General features: G+C 36.0%; 2 protein-coding genes across 10 annotated transcripts in view; both read left to right on the top strand.

Moving 5' to 3' along the window:
• LOC127505766 (60 kDa lysophospholipase-like) overlaps positions 1-21,637 on the top strand; it is a 293,042-nt gene that overhangs the window by 92,368 nt on the left and 179,037 nt on the right. The gene's annotated exons all lie outside the window — the stretch shown is intronic.
• The window catches only part of plppr5b (phospholipid phosphatase related 5b), a 63,017-nt gene that overhangs the window by 6,114 nt on the left and 35,266 nt on the right, over positions 1-21,637 (top strand). For 3 of the 9 annotated variants that reach the window (XM_051881590.1, XM_051881588.1, XM_051881591.1), the window contains 2 exons: positions 795-875; positions 10,038-10,226. In XM_051881590.1, the coding sequence (XP_051737550.1) occupies positions 10,047-10,226 (180 nt within the window). In that variant the 5' untranslated portion in view covers positions 795-875; positions 10,038-10,046. Of the gene's footprint in view, positions 1-794; positions 876-9,673; positions 10,227-21,637 lie in introns of those variants that run through there. The other 6 variants (XM_051881589.1, XM_051881586.1, XM_051881587.1 and 3 more) reach the window with 3 other exon arrangements.

The following is a 21,637-nucleotide window of genomic DNA, read 5'->3' as shown; positions in this document are numbered from 1 at the left end:
ACAAAACAAAAAAAAAAAAGAAGCAAATTACTCATGTGTTGCAGTACACACGTCCTGATTTTGCCAAGTTACGTAGATGAGTTCCTGGGTTAGCATATTTTATTGATCTTGGAACAACATTCCTGTACAAAAATGTTGTCCTAACCCTACCCATAAGTTAACCCTAAAATCTGAGGGAAATGATAGGTGAATAACACTGGTTTAGAAGCACCTAACCTTGGTTGTAAGCCTAAACTTGACATAAACTGTAAACTTGTCCCTTAAATCTGATTGGAATGTTGTTCAAGGATCAACAAAGATGTTGATTGAGGTACATGTTGCACTTGGTAAAATCAGGTTCTGCGATGCTGCACACCATGAAATATGCAAAAATTGTGCCTTTAGGGGTACAAATGCTTGTCATTGGGGCAATACCCTGAGTGTACATATTTTTACCTTAACCAAAGACTTTAGATATACAAAGAAGGTGCACTCATATTACTTATGAATGGGAGAAAGTGCAACACACAGTATGGTGGAATAAGTCCTGTTTTTTTTAAAAAAAAGCTAATTGATAAAGTCATTCAGGATTGCACATGTGCATTGGCTGGTCTAGCTTGAAAAATAATATGATAAGTGACAGTTTGCAATATCAATAGCCTTTCCTTGAAAGGGACTTTGACCTTAACTACACCTAAAAGGGGTGCATTTTAGTACTTTAAGGGTGCATATTAGTAATTTAAGGCACAAATAGGTACTAATACCTGCCTGAGTGACAAGCTAATGGTACAATTTTTGCACATTTTGTCTGACAGTAAATCACAGATGTACATCAGTAAGTCTCTGGATTGAGCTGAGGAAGAGAGTCGCCCACACGGTAGCGCTCAGCTGCAGAGGTGGGTGTTATATATTGTAGGAGGTGTTTAACTTTCCACTGCAGTACTGATGTGTGTGGGCCAGACTAACATTCACTGAGATCCTAGTGCCTCCACAGAGGTCTACATCAATGCATTAACACCCAGAGATACAGCATCATCCCTCACACCTAAAGGCACACAAACTCTTCTTAGCACAGTATACTGTGCGAATTATAATTCACTGAAGTATTGCCTAAAATACTGTATATTCAGCCATCAAGGAGGTAAATTAGAAAGATTTATTGCATTCAAGTAGCTCTATGTTTAATGCATTTATGTAAGTCACATATTCCCCTGCATATATCTGTAAAGATTGTTATTCAGGGAAACAGATGCATTGTATAGTTCCTGAATGCATTATAGATATTGAATTATTTATTATTTTTTCAGATCTCACTGCACCTGACACCTTGTATAAGAATCTGTCCCACTGAATTTTATAAAACTTTTTTTTTTCTTCATGTCATAAACAATACTGGGGAAATGTGGAGATGGTTTGAGGCTGCCTGCGGAAGCTTCTCTGGTGTGGAGTGAGGGTCCATCCATGTAAGAGAGCGCCACTGATGTAAAAATAAAATTAATAAAAAGAAAGAAACAGTCTGTCAAATTCAGCTTTGCCATCACAGGAATAAATTACATTTTTAAATATATATTAAAATAGAAAATAAAAAGGTATTTTAATAATATTTCAAAATATTACTGTTTTGTACTGTATTTTTGATTAAAAAAAAATGCTGCCATGGTGAGCTTTAGACTGCTTTCAAAAATCTTACCAACCCCAAACTTTTGCAGAGTAGTCAATATTTATGTGATGTTATTTATATTTTATATATATTTATAAAACGGTTAGTTCCTGTCCTTGATTCTGATTGGTCAATAGCTGTGTTTTATTCACAATAAAACACGGCTATGACCGCTTTACCCAACGGTTCTGTGTATCACTACACAACACTCTTAGCAACCACTCTTAGCAACATAAACTGTTTGTGCTCAATTGATATTGTTAATTGAAGCTTACTGTATTATGTAGAAGAGTATTGTGAGAAAGAGATCGAGTGAGCGAGTTTATTACCTGCATTCAGATTTAGCATTTTCCTTCAGGTCAGTCCTATGTTCATAATAAAAAATCTGTTTAAATATCCAATGTACAGTATTATCTTGTCTTTTTAACAGTTAAGGGGTTTTCCCGTGACTGACAGCGCTAGTCAAAGCATTTGTCAGTTGCGTCTTGTTCCATGTTCACAACAATTCAGTCTTTTCAATGTAAAAGTCTTCGCTACTGATTGACATACTCATAAAGACAGTCTTTGCCGCCATCTAATGGCGTAATAATGTAACTTCTGGTGCTGTTCACGGTCAGGGACTATTTTTTTTTCCGGCAGAAGGAAGGCTATGTAAGCTTCGCGTGCCACAGCCTCTCGTACTTTATTGCTTTTATTTATATATATATATATATATATATATATATATATATATATATATATATATATATATATATATATATATATATATATATATATATATAATATATGTATAATATATATATATGTACATAACTACTGAGCTTTTATTAGAAATCATTTTAACTCTACTTTTAACTGCTTGTTTGCAGATGAATTCTTACAGCCAAATCTATATTAATCTCAACAGACCCTGATCAATTTTTAATTACGTTTGGGATGGCAGAGGTTTGCAAAGACACATTTCACTCACTAAGCTTGTCACTGGCCTCTTGAGAACTTTATCATGCGTGGAGTGCTGCAAAAAAATCTTAATTCCCTCCACGAAGCGGCAGTGTTTACTGCTGTCCGAAGGGATCACAGTTATGAGGGACTGTGCTGAATTAGCTTTTGTTGTTAGCCTGTAATGAAATGCTTGGTCATCGCTCCCGGTGGGCCCGTCCTCATTAATCTGAAGGGCTGAGGCTGGCACAGAACCGCAGGAATGAAACGGCTGTTTGCTGTGCCACGGCAATCAGCGACGCGGCTGTCTGCAAATATTTGCAAGTGGTCCGAAACGCCTTGTTGAGATCTGTCCGGTGATGAGGATCACAGAGGGCTCCGGTTTGAAATATTGATCCTAAGAAGAAAGCGTGCTTGAAAGCATTTCTGTTTTGCTTTAAGTAGAATGCAGATTTTCTGCATAATTGTGTTTTTGCAATGCAGGAATAGATTTAAATGAATTGAGAGGTTACTGAGTCCAGTGTTGGGGAAGGTATGAAACTGTAGCTGAGCTACAAGTTATTCATTATAGTATATTATATTATATTATATTTTTTAATTTACTAAAGAAAAAAGAAAATGTATGTCCAAAACTAGGGTGTTTTGGGTGGTTGCTAGGTGGCTTGAGAAATTTATTAAAATAAATAATTATATTATATCATATTATATTTAAAATAGTTTTTTTTAGGGTGTTCTGAGAGGTTAGTAGGTGGTTGCTAATTTTTATATTATATTATATTATATTAATTATATTATATTATTATTTTTTACATTTACTTTTTTTATTAATTATATTACATAATTAATATTAATATCAATATTGATATTTTTATTTTATATATGATATTTAAACATTTTTGTTCATGTATGCTATATAATGCTTCCATAATGTGTCCATTAATAAGCTTTGTTGTAGTTGGTGGCGCAGTTGTTGTTCTTTTTCTAGTGGCCACTAGGTGGCACTTCATTTCTGCAGTATTGTGGCACCTTTGAGGCAAGAGAAGGCTTTCATATTTAATTTCCTTCATATTTCAGTACCTTTAAAGGCAAGGAAAGTCAACTAAAGAGCACTTTCAACATCCAGTGATGCCTATAGCGTGGACAGACTATAATTTCTCCTTGATTGAGTGAGCCCCAATACACTAATGATACACTGCTGGTGTTCAAAACATTGCTCTTGCAAGAGATTGTGTCATACTGGATATCTTATTTGTACATTATAGAGCAAACTTACATTATACTTCTCACTTTGATGCTACTATTTTAGTTAGAAGTTTTAATCTGCGTAATGTACAGTCAGCTAGTCATTATCTCAAAATAAACCCTTGAATCAAGATCCCACTGTGTCCTGATCAAGTGTCTGGGTTTAATTTGCAGTAATAAGTGGCTGGCTGTACATTATCCCTTATGTAATTGTCTAACAGTGACACTTCTGTCAAATTTTGAGATTCTTGAAATGATTTAATTAATTAAAGACTAGATGGAAGATAAAGACATGCTAATGTGCCATATTAGTCTTCTCAGGACATACTTATGAATCTCTGAACCAAAGATTAAAATGAATGTTTGGAGGTGGAAGCACTGATCACATTCTGCCAAACTTCACCACACAGCCTAATTACTTGTTTGCTTAGATTTTGTTCAAAATTAACTAACATGGCAGATGAGAAATTATCTGAACATAATGTTTGATGTGCATTTCTTTAAAAGTCTGATTTCGTAAAATGCAGAAAAATAGCAGTTTGTGGAGGAGTTGTACATATGCTATCATATTAGCAGATTCCCAGGAGACATTAAAGTCGGCATGAAATGGAAGTTGCGATAGTGTTTTCTCTGTTTTGACATATATCTGAGTGAAATGGCTTCTCGAACAAGAAAAAATGTAGGATTGAACTTGCTTTTGTCCATCGAGAATTGATTGGATGGTTGGATTGTTGTGGTTTGCTATTGGTTGATCTCATGTGATTGACAGGTTGCCCCGCCCTTGTGCCAGTAAACACATCATCAGAGAAAAGAAGAGATGTTGCAGTAAGAGGGAGAAGTTATTTTGATTAAATAATATGAGGGCACATGAAAATTATGTGCACAGATAAATCATTTATAATATATCCTCCAATGTTCCATAAAGCAAAAAGAACTGTCGATTCGGATTTCATGGTGACTTTAACACGTAAAATATATGCTACATAACCTGTTAACATAACAAATGTCCTATTAATTCAAAGGCTACATTAAATTTCCTCTCTATAAAATATTTCCGTGTCAAATTGAAAAGGGTGGTGGCCTCATAAAACCTCCTTACTTAACAAAATAGGAGGCAAATTTCTCCCAGGATGTTCTCCCTCTCAGGTAATGAGACTTTTTTTTAAGTGGCAGTGTTATTTGCTGTGACATTCATAAAAGCAAGTTAATGCTTAGAGGAAGACTGCTGGCTGAGAGAGAGACTGAGAGAGAGAGAGAGAGATGTGTACAGTAGAAAAGCCCTGCCTCTGTGTCCTCTCTTCCTTATTTCCTGAGTGATCTGCATTAATATTGAGTTTAATGCTTCATTACACCCACGCCTTTATATGGAAAAAGTGGATGATTAAAGTGCTCTGTGAAGCGTCTGTCTTAAAGCCATGGAGTCATTTAAAAGAATCATGAGCTGTATGAATAAGTGATAGAACAGCCGCTAACCAAGCAACGGCAAACTATTAGAGGCAGAGAAAGGGTTTTTATTCTTTATACTCACCTAAATCATTCTATATGCTGCTATAGTAGATGGCTTTGATACTGAGCTTAGTTATGTCCTTCTGGAGGCTCAAAAGAGACCAGACCTTCTCATATCCCCACTTATGCTCACTGTTATGAACAGAAGACTCATACCGCAAGACATGGAAGACGATAGGTCAGATTTTTAACAAGCCAGAAGACTATTATTTGTTTTTCAGCCTAGATGTTGTGGGTGGTTGCCAGGGTGTTGTGGGTAGTTGCTAAGGTGTTCTTGGTGGCTGCTAGGTAGCCTATCGCTTTTGTCTCTTTGGTATTCTGGTCCCTGGAAATTGCTTGGGTCTTTTTTTTTTTAATTTAAATTTACTGAAATAAATACGACCATGTCCAGAACTAGGGTGTTCTGGGTGGTTGCCAGGGCGTTGCCATGTGGTTTCTAGGTGATTGCTAAGGTGTTCTGGTGGTTGTTAGGTGGATTAAGTGCCATACCCCATCATTTCTTTGGTATTCGCTATATACGGCTTGGGTCAATTCTTAAATGCAAATGATTATGTCCAAAAGTAGGATGTTGTGGGTGGTTTCCAGGGTATTGCTATATGGTTGCTAAGGTGTTCTGGTGGTTATTAGGTGGATTAAGAGCCATACCCCATCATTTCTTTGGTCTTTTGGTCCCTAGATATGTTTTAGGTCACTCAATGCAAAATATGGTTGTTTTTGCCAATTTTATTATTTTGACAATTAAATTAAATATTATTATTCAATAGGAATCAATCTTCTCAGCTTGATGTTCAGACATCTGCAACTAACTGACCACCTGACCGCCATTTTAGACATTTGATGTTTCAGGGAAACTATATTCTAATTGACGTTAATCTAACTTTCAGTGTTTGTAGCTGAACCATTTATTTTTGTTGAAGTATGGTGGCCCTCAAACACTAATTAACTGCTCTTCCTGGCTGTTTACCAGAAGCCTTTTCTAGAAGAATCCAATAGTATATGAGCTTTAATTTCAGAATACCATCTCATCTAAAGCCAGTCTCATATTGAAGATGACACTGCAGCCCACCAGCACAGATTTCTGATGTTTTCTAAAGAGATTCAGCCAAAAATTAAAATTCTCTCATCATTTATTCACCCACATGACTTACTTTCTTTTGTAGACCACCAGGACGCTGCTCTTTTCCATACAATGAAAATGAAAGGTGGCCTGCAGCAGCGGAGAAGGTTATGAGACTTAAATTTAATCATTTTTCCTTACTGAAAGACTCCATAAGACTTATATTATAGTGCATAAATCATAGTGCAACAGTGTCCGCCCCCTTTTTCAGAGACCTTGGTTCCAGAAGTATTTTTTCATTTATTTTACCCATAGGGATTTAAAAATAATCTTCGTTAAAGAGTTATAAGCCATGAACCAAGCCAATCAGCTACGAGGTGAATCACAACACTACAAAATTTGATTTGAAGCAAAAAAAAAAAAAAAATTGAAATTGAAATTCAGACAAAAAGACAAAGGTACAAGACTGTGTACTTAACAGTTTTAGTAAGGGGAAAGAACTACAATCCCATGAAGCATTGCGAATAGCATAATCGAATTTAAAAATGATGGAGAAATATAACATTTCAGTATTTTGAGAGCATAGGGAGATCGACTCGATTACGCCATTCGCAGTGTTTCATGGGAGTGGGCGGAGCTAAAGAGCTATTTAGGAGCTTGTTGCTTTTTTGACTCTGATTGGTGTAATTTTCTGTACAGCATCATGGGTAATGTAGTTTTTCACCAGGAATTCCACTGTTAAACATGATTATTTAAAAAAATAAGCTGATGGCTTAAGAAGAAGCAAATACCATTGATTATTAACCTTGTAGGTCTGAAAGTTATTGTTAAATCAGTTTCCTTATGGAGGAAATGAGCGAAAGTTTTTACTTCTGGAACCCAACTCTATTGAATCATATTGACACTTGGTCACCATTCATGATCATTGTAATTAGCAGCATGCATAAACATTATGCTAAACTACTTCTTGTGTGTTCCACAAAAGAAAGAAAGTTTTGGATCAACTTGAGGGTGGACAACTTAAATGAATTATTGTTTTTGGATAAACAATGCCTTCATACATCAAAACTAGCCTACCGTTACCAAAACATACAATAGTACATTATTTTAAGATTAGTAGTGGAATAGTAACAGACTTTATAGACCACTTACTTGTATTCTGCAGTGGAAATAAAACTGAGTCATGGTAATACGATTGCATGAATTGCATTGATGTTGTATTGTATTGCTGCTCTCTTATAGTGCCATTTGTTTCAATATATTTCTCAGCCTGACAAAAATATTTTGAAAAGCAGACAGTCCCTTCAGATCTTCTCAAGTATGTTGAAGACAGGCCATGCATTTCTCATGAAGCTAAAAAAATAAAGTTCACAAGTTGCTTTGACGTTGCTTTCCGTCGTTAGTCTTTAATCCTGTAGGTGCTGTGTATAGAAGCAATGATAAAACGTGCACAATGTCTGCTTTTAAGGGCTTTATGAATATCACTTTGTTCTTTAATGTGTATTTTGTTACATTGCATTACATATAATATTGTCTTCTTTATATGCCAGATGCACTGTAACATGTCTTTATTAGGACTCTGATTTATTGGTCTGTGGGTTTGGAAACTTAATCTAGGACAGTTGGTTCCTTGGGGTGTTTCTGAACTGTAAAAATCAAGAATAAGCTTTTCATTTTCAGTGATATATCATATAAACAGAACATGCTCATAGTTAATAACAAGATCTCCAAGATCATTAATCATTTTCCTGATCTCAAGTGCTAAAGAAAATCTTTGGAATCAAACAACACATTATGTAATGCTTATTTATGAAGAGTAAATTTATAATATATGATAAAACATGGTAAAGAACAATATCATTAGATTACACTTTCTTCTTTATTAGCAGTTCCATGAAGAACCTTTAACATCCATGGAACCTTTCCATTACACAAAAGATTCTTTATAGTAGAAAAAGGTTCTTTGGATTATTAAAATGTTCTTCACACTAAAGGCCGGAACACACCAAGCCGACGCCAACGAACTAGTGGTGACGAAAGCAGACTGCGGGGTTGGCTCACGTCGGCAGCGTCTGTGTCCAAAGTTGCCCTGACACACCAAACCGACGCTCGACACCCGACGGCCAAGTAGCACGTCCGTTCTGCGCCTGCACAAGATGAAATGCCTTTCCGTACCAGCAGGTGGCAGTAGCTGAACAGCCAATCAGAATGATCAGATGGCCCGACGGACCGACGAGCGCCGACGCCGATTCAACATTTCGAATCGGCCGGAAAAAAGCCGACGAGGACCAACTTCAGCCGACGGTGCAGAACACACTGAGAAAACTTAGTCGGCCGACGAACAAAAACTGCCCAACAGCCAACCGTCGGCTTGGTGTGTTCCGGCCTTAAGAAGAAAAAAAATGGTTCTTTTAAGAAATGTTCAGTGAAAGGTTTTTTAGTGAACCAAAAATTATTCTTCTATGGAATCACTGCAAATTCCCCTTTTTAACCTAAAATATGTTGATCTCTCCCAATCACACCTTTATCAGCCCAGCTGCCATGTTTCTTCTCAGTGGAAACACATCCTGACTGTCACAGTAATGTAAATAACAGCTGCCCAATTATCATGATTAGTTTTCTTAGAGTTTTCAACAGATGCACAGATCTACCACATCACACTGTCAAACATATGCTAGCGCTGTAATTGATTCTCTGCAAGGTTAATGTGAAAATCTGAGGCGTTTCCAGCAGGGCAGATGATTCCTCACAATGTCTCACTAGAGTTTTATTAATCTTTTTGGCAAAGGGAAAAAATAATCCCCACAAGACTTTACCACAGTTGTTTTAATATAAAAGGTGTATATTAAAAAAGAAATGTAATAACTGAAAAAAGCTGAAAGTGTAAGCTTTTGAAAGAAATTCAAAGACGTTTTAATTAAATAGTTCTGCAGCTGATGAGTGTGGGCTTTGGTTTATATATTATTCTTTATGCTGTTATTCAATAAAACAGTCTAACAGAGAGAACACATTTGCAACCAATTATTCTTTGTACCCTTAAGTAGTTTGTGCCTCGCCGTATTTTTGGTAGATTAACTGGGTCTAAGATGTAAAAAGTATGACTTTCTTTAAATGGACATTCCCAGAATGCCATGCGCGAACCATCTAGTTTGTTTTAAACATTCGCGTTTTGTGTTAATGTGTGCGTTGTTATGATTCGTCAAAGTTTTTTATGAACTTTAAATCAAACCTGGTTTTCTTTCTTTGTAACGTCTGTGTATTAGTACAGTTTCGCTGCTGTTCTTCAGGGTTAAAGAGCAGAGGTGACATTTAGTGACTGACGGAATAGCGCCTCTCAGACCCTTTGAGCGGACGACGATGATGATGAGGCGCGGGCACGGCGCCTGACGTGTCTCTTCATCATCAGCTGCTTAGAGTGAGGAGCGCGCGGTGGCACTTTATCGCACTCTCCTCTTTCTCGCTCTCTCATTCCGGCTCGAGCGCTGTGCCATGCGAGCGAGTGCGTATTCGCGTGCCAACCTCGCGTGCGCTCGGAGCGTCAGACCCCGGCGAGATGCGGGAACTATAACGGGAGCTCAGATGTTTGGAGGTTCTCCACTGGATTGTTGGTAAATGTTCCTGCCCCACTCTCTGACGACCATGCTTTATTTCCAGCTGGTGATCATGGCGGGCACGGTCATGCTGGCATATTACTTCGAGTATACGGACACGTTCAACGTGCACGTGCAGGGCTTCTTCTGCTACGAGACCGCGTACACGAAACCCTACCTCGGACCCGAGGACACGAGCGCCATCCCGCCCGCCCTGCTGTACGCGGTGGTCACTGGAGTCCCCACATTGCTGGTGAGTCACTGAAGGCAATGGCAGTCAATACATTGATTGATAAGTGCTATCGAGTGATCATTTGATATTGATTATCATTGATAAGTGCTTTTAAGTCAATCAATGAATGAGTTATTGCATAAAAGCAGATCAGGCTTGAGATTGCTAAATGACAACTGTGGTGGATTGATTAGTGTTATTGACTGATAAGTGATCAGTTGACGTTGATTATCATTTATAAGTGTTTTTAAGTGCATTCACATTTATTGATTAATAAATTAATGAATACATAAAGGAAGATTAGATTAATTGATCTGATTTCATATTGATTTTCTTGATGAGTGTTGATATTGAAAGAACTGATGTATAGGTGATGATACTTGATATTGATTTTTCATAACTATGAGGTTATGATTTGTTTGTGATTTTCTTGTTGGTTTTCTTTGATTAGGCATTTTAAGTGATTTTTAGTTATTAATAAATTAATTACTACAAGCCTATCAGACTACAGATTGATGCGATCACTTGATATTTAATATTTATTGATATTGATTTAAGTGATTTGATATTGTTTGTCAAATATGTTTTTTGCATTTATTGATTATTAAATGAATGATTTTATGAAGGAAGATCAAACTTGAGATGCAAAACTCTTTTACTTGATTAGTAAATGATTGCATGCAAGTACCTAGAGATCGATTAGTGGTTTGATATTAAGTGCGAAGGAATATATAGTTTTATAAAATGCAATTTGTTTTAGATTTTGATTGGATAAGTGATTTTGCTTGCTTTGATTTGAGAGGTATGCAAGAGAGGTTTAATAAAAACAAAATGTGTCATTAATACTGATTTTTGAGGAGCGTTGTAAGTGATTGCATGAAAGTAATTCAAGCTAGAGATGCATAAGGAAGAGGGTTAATAAAAACACTTCCGTAATATGCGCAACAGTGTACCATGATTCTGGCAACGCTGTCTGAGGTACAGAAATAATGCACACCATATATCTTTAAGATGAGACTTTTGTGTGAGTCATAACTGCTTTTCCAGCTCTTATGATTTTTGTATGTTTATTGGTGATTTAAAGGATATTTTTTTTAAAGCATTGCACAGAATACTCATTTTCATGCATGCAGGGCTGTATAATTAACCAGCAGATCTAAATATGTTTACTGCATGTGTTCCGTCTTGGTAAGTCAGCATAATGAGATTTCATTATCTATGCATGCATAAATTAAGCCTGCATATCATAAAACCCCCTCTCTCCTCATATCAAAGCCTTTGATGTTGGATCACACCAGGCTCTGCCTCAATACTGAATGCCATCATTAGCTTGTCTGTTCACTCACAACTGCGTCGATGTTAAACACTTGTTTATTGAAAACTGCAGGTTTTTTCATGAGGAAAAAAGCAAACTGTGAGTATAGACATCTCACTTCTCACTGTCTGTAATTTAATGTTCACCAGCCCACATAATTTCATCACTGGCAGTGACTCAATCTAAAGTGCCGCCACGCTGGACCTTTGCTTCTCTGTCAGCTCACAGTGTGGTTCTGTATTCACCTAATGTGTTTAACAGATGAATGGCAGCAGATAAAAGGATGTGCTTAAAATGTGAACATCATTGTGTTTTCATTTGGTTCATTTTTTATTTATTTTAGGATTACATGTGATTGGACCCTACGATTTTTTTTAAACACATTTTTTTTGCTTTTCATAACAGGAAATCATTAATAGCAATCACAATATGTTCTACTACTATAAGTGTAAAAAACAAGACTTCACCCTGCTATCATTTGTGAATATAAGTAAAAGTCATATATGTACTCAAAGTAAATGAATGAATAAGTGACTGAATTCATAAAAAATAAAGACATGTAAATGTATGAATATATAAATGTAAGGGGAAAAAGAAAAATAGATAAATAAAATGAATAAATTAACTTGATAAGAATGTAAACTAATAATATATACATACATATACACACATATACATAAAGAAAAATGCATAATTATATATATATGGATTATGTGCACATTCATATTCTTACACACACCTATATATATACACACATACATACACCTTTATACATCTACATGATCACACATACTCACATACCATACATGCAATAACCCATATATACAGTACGTCTATGTTCATACACATGTCAGTGGAAATAACAATTTGTATTAACCTAATTGTCGGATGTACTATAGTTCCTTGTTAAAATAACAATATCTAAGACTAGTCGAAGCACATAGAGCACACTCCTATCCTTGACCACTGAGCCCTTAAGAAGTTAAATAAATTAAGATTAAGTAAGGATTTTATTGGGTTCCATATTTTTACAAATGTCTTGGGTCTATTTGCTAAGTTATATCTCAGCTCTTCGTAACAAATTACTTTGGTCTCTCAGCCAAATTTCAAATGACTTTTATTTTTTTTATATATATATATATATATATATATTTATTTATTTATTTATTTATTTTTTACTTTTTTCTTATTGTTTTTCACATTCAGTAGACAAGAATGAAGCGTTTGACAAGAACGTTGTCAAAACGATCCCTGTTCAAAAACTGATCCACGGAAATGAATAAAATGCTGTATTATGCACGCCAGGCCAGTAGTTGGCGATGTCACTTTGTAAAAAAACAAAAAAACAAAAAAAAAAACACTACATGCTATGTGCATGATGTCACCATTTTCACAAATTCACATTTTTCTAGTTTATACAGGGACGATAACGGTATAGTTTTCAAAAACTTGCACTTTCGCAAACTTTTAACGTTTGCGTTTTCAGGCCCCTAAAACGCTGTTGTCGTATAACTGATCGGCCAAAACACAAAAAACGTCTTTCATTATTCGTTAAAAATGGTGTCGTGTAAATGACCCCTTAGTCTCAGCCTCAGGTGGCGCGCCATAGACTGCCCACAAATAGTTCATGTATTGTCTATATGCATACTGGACACAAAAATTGAAAAAACTTCATCCAAATGGCATGCTCCAATTTGATTGGCTGCTTTTATGATGGTACTTTTTTAATAATTTGAGTGTGCAAGTTTACAGACTGCTAGAATGCTTAATTTGGCAAATTTTCTGAGTTTCAAGACACTGAATCTTTGAAAGATATTCAAGAATTTTTTTTAGATATTTAATAGAAAGTAAATTATATCCTTGAGTGATGAAAACGTTGTTGTTGTTGTTTATTACTACTATTATTACTAGTAGAGAGACAATGGGGTGGTGAGATCTGGAAATTACCCAAGCAGAATTCTAACAACGTTATGTTTCTGACATTATTTTATGTATTTATTTATTTATTTATTTATTTATTTATTATTATTTTTTTTTTGTCCCTATGACAACAATTTGATTATTTAGCAAATTTTTCCTTGTATAATTGCATTTTTACATAGTTACATATTGAGTAATGTTTTATTTACTTACCAAGGTTGTTGTGACTATTATTTATTTATTGCAAATTTAGCACTTGGCAAATATTAATTTCTTAGCCCTGCCTACACCAGATCTGTAGATTCTGCTTTGCTTTGTTGGTAGTCTATATCAGATTTCAGATTTACAAACCTCCTAAACATCACAAAAAAAAAAAAAAAATTATGGTATGTCACTTTACACGTTGGTCAGATGGTTCTTCCTGCTTCCTGTCTAAGTGGGTGGTTTTTGGCTAGAATAAGCTGTGGACTAGACTTTATGCTAATAAACAAAAGTATGCCAACATGAGTCTAGATTGGTATGGCTTAATAGTTTGAATGCAGAAAAAGGTGAGGGGTAGAAAGAGGGAAAGAAAGAAGAAAATCAAAACTAAAAACTACTTATTTTTAGTGATTCCTTCCCGGAGACTCTAATAGATGTATTTTTCATTCACAGTGCTGACAGGTTGTAAGTGTTGCTACATGGCAGCTAGGTTGTTATATTTTTTTCCCAAACACCTTTTTGAGCAGATTGGTGCAGACAGATATTGGCTCATGTTCTAGACAGAAAAAATAACAATCCAGCCGCTACGTCGAAACACTGTGACCCCAGCCAAAGCTGTCGTAAAGAGAGATGAACTCTATCTCCACAGTGCACTGCTTATAAACTCCACATACTGAAACCATCACGCTGTGATTTGTAGTCTGAAAGGCTTGCGGTAAAGATATGAGTTTGAGACAGAGATATTGCTCAATTTGAGCTGATATTGGAAAAAATGACATTGATGCGTTAAGGTGTGGGTTATGGGGGAAAAGTCTTACACAAGCAAATGATTAAAAAAATCCCTCAACATAATAAATTCGCTGCCAGATTTGGATGTGATTGTGCGATATCACCCGTAGACAGTCAGACGTTTGGATAAGCCAGACTAGTATGCCCATCACATCTTCATTTCAAACGGATTACAACATAAAATCTTATTTAATACTGATAAATCTTCTGATAATGAATGGAATTTGAAGATCACTGCTAAATGTGCTAAACCACAACAAAGCGCATTCTTTATCATAGATTATAATAGACAAAGTTTGACTATAATCGGTTTACCCAAACATTTAATGAGTTTTCTTGATGACTTTTGCAGATTCACTTGATAGTGAAAGGTCGGGCCAGTAGTCGTGGCAAGATTAAGATGTCATTTTTAGCTCATAATTTGCAAGTGCACATACATGTCTTATAATACAACACATACACTCATGCACACTCATTCAGATGTCCCCTACCATCATGTGCCCTTGAGCAAATCACTTAACCCAGATTGCTCCAGGGGGACTGTCCCTGTAATAAAGATGTGCTGTAAGTCACTTAGGACAAGAAAGCAATTACTACATGACTAATAACTACAACTAACAAGCTAATATAAGCATGCACATATTTCACTGACTAATTTTTAGAAATAAAGGTTCCAATTAGGTTTTAACAGCTTGATGCCATTTTGGGTGAGTCTCATAGAAATGTCTGATTCATAACGAATACAAAGTTATGTCATGAAACTCTAGACGGCACAGGCTGATAGGTCTTTAACTCAATCTGCTGCAATCACATTATCTCTATAGGGAACAGCTGATTGCTTCCTGCATTATCAATAGCCAGTGAGCTTGCTGCTCAACCTTCAAATAGTTGGTCAGCGCCTGCTGTTGCAGTTTGCAGCGTGCTTTCAGAAACCATCCACCTCCCCCAGCTCCACCTGTAAAGATCTGCTACTTGTCTGTGTGCAGCATATCTTACTTGCTCACAGCAGCGTGTCTTGTATGTATTGGCGATAGCAAGTCCCGTACTTGCTATGCAGCAGCAATAACAGCAGCAGCAGTGTAGCGGATAAATTCTGCCAAGATCAGACATATTTACATTGCTATATCTATTACAATGCCGAACAATTCAAGAGTTGTCATGACAGAAATGTTTTGAATGAAGAAAATTAAGCCTATTGTTATGACCTTTTTGCTTTGACAATTTCATTGTATAAAGTACATTTTCTCCACAAATTTTGACTGCTGTAATGTGAAATAAAAAACAATTTTCATTACTTTAATACTGTTTTCTTTTAAATCATTGTGAAATAAATTCAAATACTGCACTGCGAATACTACCATAATAAATAATTTATGATTTAAATATTATATTTAATTTTGTGCACAGGAATGATTCATTAAGGAATTAGATATTAATGGCCCTAAAATAGGCATCATTTCCTTTATGGAAAATATTATTTTTTCTTTTGATTGTGGGGCGAAATATGACCCAGGCATTTTCTTAACAGTTTTGTGAGATTTGCTCACAAATAACTAGGGCTGGGTATTGACAAAATTTTCACGATTCGATTCGATGTCTTTTTCTTTTTTTTTTCTTTTTTTTAAAGTCATATTTAAGGGCTTTTGTGCCTTTATTCGGAGAGGACAGTAGAAAGCAGACAGGGCGGAGAGAGGGGGTCGGGATCGGCAAAGGACCTCGAGACGGGAATCGATCTCGGGTCGCCGTGAACGCATTTGCGCCATATGTCGGCACACTAACCATTAGGCTATCTGCGCTGACTCGATTCGATTTCTATTCGCATGCTTTCGATTCGATTACGATTTTGATTCGATATCAGGCAAACAGGGCGGGACATATCGAACAGCTCCGCCCCTTTTTAAAAATAGCCAATAGCATTTCGTTTAGCTCGGACAGTAAAACCTCTGTTTCCTTCTAATCTCTAACTGTTTCTCCTCCTAATCTCCTCTAAAATACAAAGCATTCCATGCAGAATTTAAATGGGTCCGATACCTATGTGGTCTGAGCCGACTCGGGCTCCGTGGATATGATCCGCTCTGTGCTCTTGTGTCCCTGGGCCAGAGCAGACTGTGCTCGCGCTGCAGCGCTTCACATGACACTAACACGAAAACGGACTTCATTTGCGTCAATGGAAAGTATATTTACACTGTTTGAATCATTCCCTATTCTCTATATAGTGCACTATGTGCCATTCCGCATGTAGAAACTAGTAAATATGTGAACAAATGACCGATTTCAACCGCAGCTTCAGTGTCTGTTGATAGTGTAGGAGGGGGCAGGACTTCAGATTCTAGAAAGCATTTGATTTGGACAGAAAATTTGATGAGAAGCTGAAGTGCGGTGTGATATCATGAAAATCCGTGATCCATTTTAGCAGAAGTGAGAGACTGTAAGTTTTGAATGTTTCCTAAATGCTCCTAAATGCGAATATTGTCATTGTTTTGGAACACACCAGTTTATTCATAACCTTAAGGCTAACATATTCATACTAAAAGCTAAAGAATTTAAATTTTGATTTCAGGGGGACTTTAATGTTAACTAAAGTAATGTTAACTAATGAAACCTTATTGTAAAGTATTACCGAGAATATCTACAATTTGAATTGAATAATACATTTCTTTGAGTGTAGCGTATGTTGTTTTTGATCTCTCTCTCTGTCTCACACACTTTGAAGCTGTTGAATTTGTGTTTTTTCTATAACACATGAAAACTCTGAAGAGCATAGATAAAGATGACAGCTGTCTGCTTCTAACGTGCAGTCAGATGTGATGGATCATCATATTCTTTGGATGATGTTGACGCTTTCCATTTATGTTTCTCCCCAGAACTACTACTTTTATGTCTTAGTATACACTTGTATGTCAAAGTAGAATTGTGACTGCCATCAGACACAATTCAACCAGTTTCTAGTATTGACAACACAATTTTTTGGCAAATCCACCATTATGCTTTCAAAAACATATGTAACTACATCCATTTAGCAGTTGTAGAGTGTTATAAAAGTTTATGGATTCAGGTGCCATTTATGTAATTGTTAGATCATCAAAATACAGTAAATTATTTAACTCATACATAAGCATGCTTAACGGCTGTATTTTCTTCTTGACCATTCCCAGTTAGAGCTGTATATTTTGTCTGACACAGACTTTCTTTCAGAGTGGTTATCTATAAGTAAAGTACTTAAGATTACAAAATGAGCAAGTGTGGTTTCAAAATCTATTAGTAGTCTGCAGTGCTCAAATAATGTATGTGGAGTCTCTGTCGTTACTGACCTAAAACAAAGTCCTTTAAGCAAAGTCACTTCACTTGGCAGCCATCTTGGTAATGAAGATGTATTGTTGTTTTGACTAATGATACACTGTTGTAGAATGTAATAGATGTGTATGTAACACAGTTCGTAGATACGGGAAGAAGGAGGCGGGAACCGGCGTACGTTCAACATAACTTTAATATATAAAATAAACAAATACAAAACGAAAGTAATGCCGGCAGATCCTCACGGACGTCTGCCGGCCACACAAGCATCCTAAAACATAACTTAAAGTCCAGGCCTGGTCCTCTCTCGTCCTTTACTGTCGTCGCTCCCCTTTTGAGCTTCCGGAGCTCCTCAGTGAGAGATTCGAGACCGGTGCAACACGCAGCTGACGCTCATTATCACTCGCGTCACCGGCCTCGCGCCATTCCCTCAGGGCTCTCGCCCGCTCTCGCCCGCCCTAATATATTAGCTATGGACATACAAGTTGTAAAATTCGTTTTGAAATCCTGTTTAGGAGAAACTTTTCAGGACTTGAAGGCATGGAAGCCCATTTCCACCACATCAGTAATAAAACAAAAACAAAAAAAAACCATGCTTTTGTAAATCATCATTTAAGACATAAAAAGATAAAACTGAGATATTCAGTCATAATTATGAGATAAAAAGTCAAAAATTAAGAGGTCAAGTCAGTATGTCAAAATGTCGAAATTATGACATAAGTAATAATTATGAGTTGAACTGAGTGAATTGGGCTTCCACATGAAGATGATGAAAAGGCTTGTTAGTACTGGTTAGTGTCGGTTAGTATTGTTGGGTTTTTTTTTTTTTCTATTTCTAGGAAGAATTCACAAATAAATATTCTTAATCCCCAGTTTTCAGAGATTATTCCAAACATACTCCATCATTGAGATTTGGTTGTGTTTAAATATCTTATCTTTCTGTCTCTGTGGTCTTTTTTATAACCTTTATAACATTTGCCTTGTTACATCCCAGCAATGTTACTGAATTCAGCAGTTTAAGGCTTGCTGACATAAAAAGGGTAATTTTAAAAATGTAATCAGGAAAATCAAGAGATTGTGACCCTGTGGAGGTTTTTTTTTTTTCTACAGCATTAGTGTATTCTACTTATTCAGTACATCCACAAAAGAGACCTCACGATTTCTCTCCGTTCTATAGAACAGATTGAAAAGATGCTCTGTCAACAGAAAGTGGGCCATGTGGAGTATGAAATAGCTGTTCATTAACACAGTCCAAACAAATATCTTTCCATTGTCAACAGCGATCTTCTGGGCCCTACAAACCAGCGAGAAACCAACAGATGTTCATGTCTGGCTGAGTGATCAGGACTTCATGCTTGAATTGGTGTGCGTTTAGTGAGTTTTAGCCTATTAGGCTGGAAATGGTTGAGTTTACTGGTCTACTGTTGGGCATTAGTGTTGGGCTACACATCGTGTTGTCGTTTGTTGGAGCGCATTTATGCAGAAACGTGAATATGTTGTTTTAAAACTATTATTTTACAGTTTAAATCCAATTTTGTGTAAAAATAATGAGTCAAAAAATATGAAAAAAATCACATTAGGTAATTAGCTCAGCTGTATCCTTTGTTTTTTCCTCTTCTTGAGATCTTCTTGAGATCTACAGATGGCACTTGAGGTCGGCAAGCATAATGGTAAGGTAAAAGAAAGGTATTTCCGCTCAGTAACTTGGATAACTGTAACCTCGTGCTTAGAGCTTACCTCCAAAGATTTAACCTCTTTATTCTAATGCAGATTAGTTCTTTGTTTATACCACTGTGTGTGTCAGATTCATCTGTACTGTAATTATTTTTAATTGTTTGCTGTGAGCTTGTTTCAGATTATTAACATGTTTTAAATAAGTGAAAAAAGTTTGTGAAAATGCAGTCCAGACCTTACAGTGTTAGTTCACCCAAAAATGAAAATTCTGTCACCATTTACTCACACTCATGTCGTTCCAAACCTGTAAGACTTTCGTTCATTTTTAAAACACAAAAGATGATATTTTATCTGAGAGATTTTTGTCCCTCCATAGACAGCTATGCAACTGACACTTTGACGCTTCAAAAAGTTAATAAATTGTAAAACTAATCTATATGAATCGAGCCGGTTAATCAAAATTTTCTGAAGAGGCACAATCTAACTCTTGAACTAACACTTTAACCACTGTCTTTGTAAATAATTTTTACCTCATTTAGTTTATACTTACTGTTGTTACATACTGTGTTGTAGTTACTAAGAGTCATTGTTGTAGACTTGAACAAGCTATGAAAGATATGGCATTGCAACAGGCTCAACCAATGGTAGGAGATCAGGGCGGGGCTATCTGTTTATTTGACCAATGAAAGACAGGGGGCATGTTTAAGGAAACCTGTTCTAAAACCATCTTTGTTTTTTCTGTTCTGTTTGGGTGATACAAGTGATATAAAACTGGCATACTTCACCTTTTAATGTCAACATGAAATAAGCTCAATCTTCAGTGCATATTATTCTAAAGAAATGTCTTTGTAATCTACCATTACAATTGAAAAAAATTGCTTTCCTTTTCAGCTAACATCACCAAGCCCTCATATTTTTCAGCCCTTGAACTATCTGTCATATAGAGACCATTTTTTTTCTTAACCCAGTAAATTCCTAATGGATAAAATTAAGGCATTTTTTTCCTCATTGAATATCCCTTTTCACTTGGAAATTGCCACGTCAAGGTCTTTATTCTCGTTGTACCTCCATAAGTATTTTTTTCTCCATTAGGTTTTTGCATTAAATATATAAAACTATTCATATATACATATACATCTCTTGGTAAATACCTTGATAATGTCTTAAATTATCCTAAAATAGTTTTTGTCAACAAATATATGATACAGTATGTGATTAATCTGTATAATCAGCACCTCATGTAATTATGTTGATTGACAGCCCTGCTTTAAATCTATTTCCTGATGGTTGTACAGATCTTTAGTGATGTATAAAAACAGAAATGATGATGTCTCTTAAGTGGGTGTTTTTTTTTTTTGTTTTCCCCGTCTTTCCTGAATCTGATCATTCTCTCTTCTGCTGGATGCTCATAACCTACATTCTGCAGTGTATGTGTGTAAAGCCTTGAGCGTTTGTGCTACTGTTTTGAAGTAAGGAGGGCGGCAAAGGGGCCACCAAACTCTTACGCTTCTCTAGCCAAATTTTTATGCGGTGGTTTATGCGGTTTGAGAATATGAGATTAAGTCTCTCTGCTTTTGGAAATAGAAGATCCTACTTGCATGTATAAGCCCCAAAAGCAAACCCTCAAGGAGCTGGACAAGCTCTTAAATCACTCTGACAGATCAGGAAGAGCCTCAAGCTCCTCATGTGTGTCAGAATCCTGGTCTCCTTACCTCAGTCAAACTTGTATCCCTGTGCTCATGAACAGAGGAAGAGAAAGAAATTTCTAGTTAGTTAACTTTTATTGCAAATAGAGTTTTCTTTAAACACCTAAAATTTGTATGAATCCTAAAAGATTTACTTGGCACAGATTTAAATTATATAATGTGATGTTTTTCTGAATGCAACAGCATGTTCAAATAATGAAAATAATGTTGGGCAGGCCTGAGGACTTGATGCTATCCATTGGGAATTGATTGGATTGTACAAGGTGTCTTTATGTGACAGGAGGTTGAAGGGGAGGGGCTAAAAATGAGAGGGTTTGGTGACATCAGTGGAGAAAGAAAGTCATTTCATGGAAAAAAAAAAAAAAATATGCAAATGTAAAAGCATTATTTTTAATTAACGCACTGATGAATCATTCACAATAAGACCAGGAACATGCAGTCTATTAATACAATAAAATTGAGTTTCAAATGTAATAAATTTTACTGTTCTTGTGCTCATTTTCATAGTTTTCATCAAAATATAATAATGTCTC

The sequence above is a fragment of the Ctenopharyngodon idella genome, chromosome 23 (assembly GCF_019924925.1).
Source record: "Ctenopharyngodon idella isolate HZGC_01 chromosome 23, HZGC01, whole genome shotgun sequence".
NCBI lineage: Eukaryota > Metazoa > Chordata > Actinopteri > Cypriniformes > Xenocyprididae > Ctenopharyngodon > Ctenopharyngodon idella.
The sequence above is the reverse complement of the archived record's forward strand: the minus strand, read 5'-3'. Positions and strand labels throughout refer to the sequence as shown.